The sequence below is a fragment of the Nansenia antarctica genome (genome assembly GCF_963989245.1).
Source record: "Nansenia antarctica genome assembly, chromosome: 3".
Lineage (NCBI taxonomy): Eukaryota > Metazoa > Chordata > Actinopteri > Argentiniformes > Microstomatidae > Nansenia > Nansenia antarctica.
The window spans coordinates 83,168,656-83,176,155 of record NC_137688.1 but is presented as its reverse complement, the minus strand read 5'-3'; the positions used below and the strand labels follow the sequence as shown (position 1 = coordinate 83,176,155).

Here is a 7,500-nt window from a genome sequence, read left to right as displayed (position 1 = left end):
CTGATCACATTCGTTCTCATGCTCTTTATGTTTATGGTTTGACGGTGCTGATGATTGATGATTTGCTCGAGTGTAAATCGCTTTGGAATAAGGCGTCTGCTAAATGGCAAAAAATTAAAAATGCAAATTTGCTGAGTGAACTAATACAGTTGCAATGTATAACACTGCAAAAGGTCAGCTCTCAAAAACAAGGAAAAAAAGCAATAAAATGGAGGAAATATTACTTACAATAAGCAAAATGGTCTGTCAACAGAACAGGAAGATTTCACTTGCCAAGATTTTCTTAAAACGAAGTAAAAAAACATCTTAAAACTAGAGTGCAGTCAGACAAGAAACAAGCATATAGATTTAAGATATTTAAGATATTTAATCTTACTTAGATGTACGTGTTGCAGTGTACAATGTGATGTTGCCTTGTGTCCTGCAGGTCAGGATGTGGTGTTCCAGAGCCTGGGGGAGAGCCTCCTGCACAACGCCTTCCAGGGCTACAACGCCTGCATCTTTGCATATGGACAGACAGGTACCTGATCACCTGACACCTGACACCTTACTGACTGCATATGGACAGACAGGTACCTGACACCTGACACCTGACACCTTACTGACTTCATATGGACAGACAGGTACCTGATCACCTGATCACCTGACACCTTACTGACTTCATATGGACAGACAGGTACCTGATCACCTGACACCTGACACCTTACTGACTTCATACGGACAGACAGGTACCTGATCACCTGACACCTTACTGACTTCATATGGACAGACAGGTACCTGATCACCTGATCACCTTACTGACTTCATATGGACAGACAGGTACCTGATCACCTGACACCTTACTGACTTCATATGGACAGACAGGTACCTGATCACCTGACACCTGACACCTTACTGACTTCATATGGACAGACAGGTACCTGATCACCTGACACCTTACTGACTTCATATGGACAGACAGGTACCTGATCACCTGACACCTTACTGACTTCATATGGACAGACAGGTACCTGATCACCTGACACCTTACTGACTTCATATGGACAGACAGGTACCTGATCACCTGACACCTTACTGACTTCATATGGACAGACAGGTACCTGATCACCTGACACCTGACACCTTACTGACTTCATATAGACAGACAGGTACCTGATCACCTGACACCTTACTGACTTCATATAGACAGACAGGTACCTGATCACCTGACACCTTACTGACTTCATATGGACAGACAGGTACCTGATCACCTGACACCTGACACCTTACTGACTTCATATGGACAGACAGGTACCTGATCACCTGACACCTTACTGACTTCATATGGACAGACAGGTACCTGATCACCTGACACCTTACTGACTTCATATGGACAGACAGGTACCTGATCACCTGACACCTTACTGACTTCATATGGACAGACAGGTACCTGATCACCTGACACCTTACTGACTTCATATGGACAGACAGGTACCTGATCACCTGACACCTGACACCTTACTGACTTCATATGGACAGACAGGTACCTGATCACCTGACACCTTACACCTTACTGACTTCATATGGACAGACAGGTACCTGATCACCTGACACCTGACACCTTACTGACTTCATATGGACAGACAGGTACCTGATCACCTGACACCTTACTGACTTCATATGGACAGACAGGTACCTGATCACCTGACACCTTACTGACTTCATATGGACAGACAGGTACCTGATCACCTGATCACCTGACACCTTACTGACTTCATATGGACAGACAGGTACCTGATCACCTGACACCTTACTGACTTCATATGGACAGACAGGTACCAGATCACCTGACACCTTACTGACTTCATATGGACAGACAGGTACCTGATCACCTGACACCTTACTGACTTCATATGGACAGACAGGTACCTGATCACCTGACACCTTACTGACTTCATATGGACAGACAGGTACCTGATCACCTGACCTTACTGACTTCATATGGACAGACAGGTACCTGATCACCTGACACCTGACACCTTACTGACTTCATATGGACAGACAGGTACCTGATCACCTGACACCTTACTGACTTCATATGGACAGACAGGTACCTGATCACCTGATCACCTGACACCTGATAGCTTACTGACCTCTTATGTTACTTCCTGTGCTGCACTTCCTCAAGTGACGGCTCAAGCTGTCATTGGTCAACGTCTCTGTCATGTTTTCATGCCATTGACTGACTCCTCACCACTGTGCTCTCTCTCTCTCTGTGTGTGTGTGTGTGTGTGTGTGTGTGTGTGTGTGTGTGTGTGTGTGTGTGTGTGTGTGTGTGTGTGTGTGTGTGTGTGTGTGTGTGTGTGTGTGTGTGTGTGTGTGTGTGTGTGCGTGCGTGCGTGCGTGCGTGCGTGCGTGCGTGCGTGCGTGCGTGCGTGCGTGCGTGCGTGCGTGCGTGCGTCTGCGTGTGTCTCTCTGTGTTTCTCTCTCTCTCTGTGTGTGTGTCTGTGTGTGTGTGTCTCTCTCTCTGTGTTTGTGTGTGTGTGTGTGTGTTTGTCTCTGTGTGTGTGTGTGTGTGTGTGTGTGTCCAGGTTCGGGGAAATCGTACACCATGATGGGGTCAGGTGACTCCCCGGGGCTGATCCCCCGGCTGTGCAGCTCCCTGTTCCACCGCACGCTGGAGGAGCAGCGGGAGGAGGAGAGCTTCACCGTGGAGGTGTCCTACATGGAGATCTACAACGAGAAGGTCCGGGACCTCCTGGACCCCAAGGGGTACGACCTCTGACCCCTGCCCTCTACCCTCTGACCTCTAACCCCCCACATCCCTCCTTAGACGCTTCCTCTTCCTGCTTTTGTTGTTTTCTTGCTTTGCAATGTGCTACGGTTTGTCCCAGACCAGGGGGGGGTGTTCCATCAACGTGGCTAAAGAGAAGAGCTAGGCTTATTTGTGATGAGTTTCGCCAGAGTCCCCCCCCCCTAAAAAAAATAGACCTGGATTTTCCTTTAGCGACGTTGATGGAATACCCCCCAGGTTCCACGTCCGTCTGCCCTAGCCTGAGCGTGTCAACCACCTGAATAAGCCCACTGTGTGTGTGTGTGTGTGTGTGTGTGTGTGTGTGTGTGTGTGAGAGAAGCCCCTGTTACACACGCATGTCTGCCCCCCCCGCCGAACCCCCAGAACCCTGACCATTCTCTCCACATGACCTTTAACCCGTAAAACAGCCAGCAGAACAGCAACGCTGCTGTGCCACTGGAATGGCTCGTCTGACTACCGTATAGACTGTAAAAGCACGTCTGACTACCGTATAGACTGTAAAAGCACGTCTGACTACCGTATAGACTGTAAAAGCACGTCTGACTACCGTATAGACTGTAAAAGCTCGTCTGACTACCGTATAGACTGTAAAAGCACGTCTGACTACCGTAATGACTGTAAAAGCACGTCTGACTACCGTGTAGACTGTAAAAGCACGTCTGACTACCGTAATGACTGTAAAAGCACGTCTGACTACCGTAATGACTGTAAAAGCAGGGAGGTCCATTTGGGGAGCACAGAGCTGCCTTTACAGAACTCGGGCTAGCGTAGCCTTCCTACTGCTGCTGATGCTGCTGCTACAGACAGCGCGCTGTTGAGAGTGAGACACACACAGACTAGTGTGTATGTTTACGGAAGGTCAGGTGATCATCTGCCTCACATGCAGAATATAGACACGTCCTTTCTGCATCTGGCGGTGGCGTTGACCTGGGTCCAGATGGGAGGGGCCTGTGTGGTGCTCCCTAATATGGAGGGGTAGAATGTGTGTCGTATGGAAGATTCAGGTGTGTGTGTGTGTGTGTGTGTGTGTGTGTCTCTCAGCTACATTGATCTGTGTGTGTGTGTGTTGTGTTTCAGGAGCAGACAGGCTCTCAGGGTGAGAGAACACAAGGTGCTGGGGCCGTATGTGGACGGCCTGTCACGCCTGGCTGTGGCCAGCTACAAGGTACTACACACACACACACACACACACCATCACTGCCCCTGCGTCAGTTACTGTACTTTGCACGTCATCCACACTTCCCTCCTGCTAGCATCATCCCACCACCCCCCCTCTCGAGCTACAACCACCTCCGTACTCAGGCGTCTCATGACGTCGCTAACAGGCTTTTATTGCGCCGCTGCGACCCACAAAGACGTATTAACACATTAAAACATGACTCCGTCACCTCAGCTGCAGACCTGACCCAGTCCCACGGGCCTCTGTGGTCTGTGGTGGAACAGTGAGCTGGATTATAATCCTGCTCAGGAGACGGCTGCTTCAGAACCACCAGATAGTCACGCGTTGGAGAGGACTGTGTGGGGGGGGGGAGCTGAGGAGGTCCGTTAGAAGAGCCTTGTCAAAACATGTTGCTAGCCACACACACACATATGTAGACACACACACACACGCCGCCTTGGCTTCAAGCCTGACGGCCCCTAATGAGTTTGTGTGTGTCACGTCTGTAAACATGGAAATGTCACCCGGCTGGTTCCACTTCCAGGAAGCAGAGTTCACAGGTTCACATTCCTCTCGTGCCGCAATGAAACATCTCCGTCCTCCTCGTCCCCTCTGCCCCCCCTCCTCCCCTCTCTCCCCACTCCCCTCTTGTCTCCCCCCCTTCCCTCGTCTCCTCTCTCCCCTCCTATAGGACATTGAGTCTCTGATGTCAGAGGGGAACAAGTCTCGCACCGTAGCGGCGACCAACATGAACGAGGAGAGCAGCAGATCCCACGGTGTCTTCAATATCATCCTCACACACACACTCAAAGACCTGCAGTCTGGGGTGAGACACACACACACACTCTCTCTCTCTCTCTCTCTCACACACACACACACACACACACACACACACTCAAAGACCTGCAGTCAGGGGTGAGACAGACAGACACACACACACACACACACACACACATACACACTCTCTCTCACACACACACACACACAGACTCTCTCTCTCTCTCACACACACACACACACACACACACACACACACACACACACACACACACACACACACTAAGACCTGCAGTCTGGGGTAAGACAGACAGACACACACACACACACACACACACACACACACATACACTCAAAGACCTGCAGTCTGGGGTGAGACAGACACACACACACACACACATACATACACACTCTCTCTCACACACTCTCTCACACCCACACACACACACACTCTCTCTCTCACACACACACACACACACACACACACACACACTAAGACCTGCAGTCTGGGGTAAGACAGACAGACAGACACACACACACACTCTCTCTCACACACACACACACACACACACACTGATTTCTTTCATCCGGCAACTGATTCTTTTCACCACAATTTCTCCCTGGCAACTTTCCCCTCAATGCTCAATGTTGTTATTCTGTGTCTCTACCCCCAAAAAGAAGGGGGGGAAAAAAAGCTCTGAATTTTCCTTTGAAGTGTGAGAAAGGTTTCCCAGCTCCAGCTCCTCTGGCTCTGCCAGTGTGAGCCCTAGTTTCCACTGCCCAGGAACCAACCAACCAACCAACCCACCCACCCCGTCACCACGCAGGAAAACCTGTTAATAAGTAATGGGCCCAGGGCCCAGTGGAACTGTGGACGTCCTGTCTTGTGGCTGTTCCAGTGTGTCACCCTGTCCCTTTCTCCTGGACCAGAGAAGCACCTGGTCACCCAACGCCGCTCCCCCCCCCACCGCTGCCTTGGTCCCTGGCCCAATTAGAGAGACAACGGAGATGTGAATAATGCATCACACTGTCACTCCGGGCCAATAAGGCTGCGTTCACGTCTGGTGATCCTGTGTGGAAACTCATTCGGTTGAGGGTTACCAGATTTAACACTAGAACAGCCATGCCTATTTCACCTACTCTTAGAGCTGCCTCGGGTTCTAATAGACCCCCTCTTTACAATGGGAAGCTGCCACTTACACACAATGATCACTAGAGGGCGCTTTTTGTAAATTAGCCTGCCTCCTACACAGAAAAATAGCTTTATACGAGCTTATCCTGATGTGTTTTTGAAAATGTAAGGATACAGGGTGGTAGAACCCACATATCTAGGAAATCCTGAAACTTGATCGAATGCAAAGTTTTTTTTTTTTTTTTTTTTTTCTGTAACTCACTTGTGTGACCCCACCCATGGCTGCTCTAGTATAGTACCTTTGCACTTGATCACATTTCAGGACCCTCCTTTCATGACTTCATGCCTCCTAGATATGTGCGTTCTACCACCCAGTATCCTTACGTTTTCAAAATTACACCAGGATAAGCTAGTGTAAAGCTATGTAGCTCGTTTTTCTGTGAAGGAGGCAGGCTAATTTCCAAGATGCGCCAACTAGTGGTCGTTGTGTGTAAGTAGCAAATTCCCATTCTAAAGACTATGGTCGTTTGACCCCCGAGGCGGCTCTTATGGTAGGTACAATAGCCACAGCTGTTCTCGTGTCAACTGTTCCCACAGACTTGCCAGACGTGTGTCATGTATGTAACACGTTGAGGACTCTTGGTCATGTTTTAGTCGGGACAGAGCAGAGTTAAAGTGAGGAAACGGACAGACAGGTGGAGTGTTCAGGAGGGTTAGGAGCAGACAGACAGACAGGTGGAGCGTTCAGGAGGGTTAGGAGCAGACAGACAGACAGGTGGAGTGTTCAGGAGGGTTAGGAGCAGACAGACAGGTGGAGTGTTCAGGAGGGTCAGGAGCAGACAGACAGGTGGAGTGTTCAGGAGGGTTAGGAGCAGACAGACAGGTGGAGTGTTCAGGAGGGTTAGGAGCAGACAGACAGGTGGAGCGTTCAGGAGGGTTAGGAGCAGACAGACAGACAGGTGGAGCGTTCAGGAGGGTTAGGAGCAGACAGACAGACAGGTGGAGCGTTCAGGAGGGTTAGGAGCAGACAGACAGGTGGAGCGTTCAGGAGGGTTAGGAGCAGACAGACAGACAGGTGGAGCGTTCAGGAGGGTTAGGAGCAGACAGACAGGTGGAGCGTTCAGGAGGGTTAGGAGCAGACAGACAGGTGGAGTGTTCAGGAGGGTTAGGAGCAGACAGACAGGTGGAGCGTTCAGGAGGGTTAGGAGCAGACAGACAGGTGGAGCGTTCAGGAGGGTTAGGAGCAGACAGACAGGTGGAGGGTTCAGGAGGGTTAGGAGCAGACAGACAGACAGGTGGAGTGTTCAGGAGGGTTAGGAGCAGACAGACAGGTGGAGCGTTCAGGAGGGTTAGGAGCAGACAGACAGGTGGAGTGTTCAGGAGGGTTAGGAGCAGACAGACAGGTGGAGTGTTCAGGAGGGTTAGGAGCAGACAGACAGGTGGAGTGTTCAGGAGGGTTAGGAGCAGACAGACAGACAGGTGGAGTGTTCAGGAGGGTCAGGAGCAGACAGACAGGTGGAGTGTTCAGGAGGGTTAGGAGCAGACAGACAGGTGGAGTGTTCAGGAGGGTTAGGAGCAGACAGACAGGTGGAGCGTTCAGGAGGGTTAGGAGCAGACAGACAGGTGGAGTGTAGGAAC

General features: G+C 50.4%; 1 protein-coding gene across 1 annotated transcript in view; it reads left to right on the top strand.

The window, feature by feature from the left end:
* Positions 1-7,500, top strand: part of kif13ba (kinesin family member 13Ba) — a gene marked incomplete at both ends in the record, with an annotated part of 76,947 nt that overhangs the window by 32,371 nt on the left and 37,076 nt on the right. The window contains 4 exons of the mRNA XM_080527664.1: positions 428-520; positions 2,571-2,751; positions 3,872-3,959; positions 4,645-4,779. Of these exons, the coding sequence (XP_080383790.1) occupies positions 428-520; positions 2,571-2,751; positions 3,872-3,959; positions 4,645-4,779 (497 nt within the window). The remainder of the gene's footprint in view (positions 1-427; positions 521-2,570; positions 2,752-3,871; positions 3,960-4,644; positions 4,780-7,500) is intronic.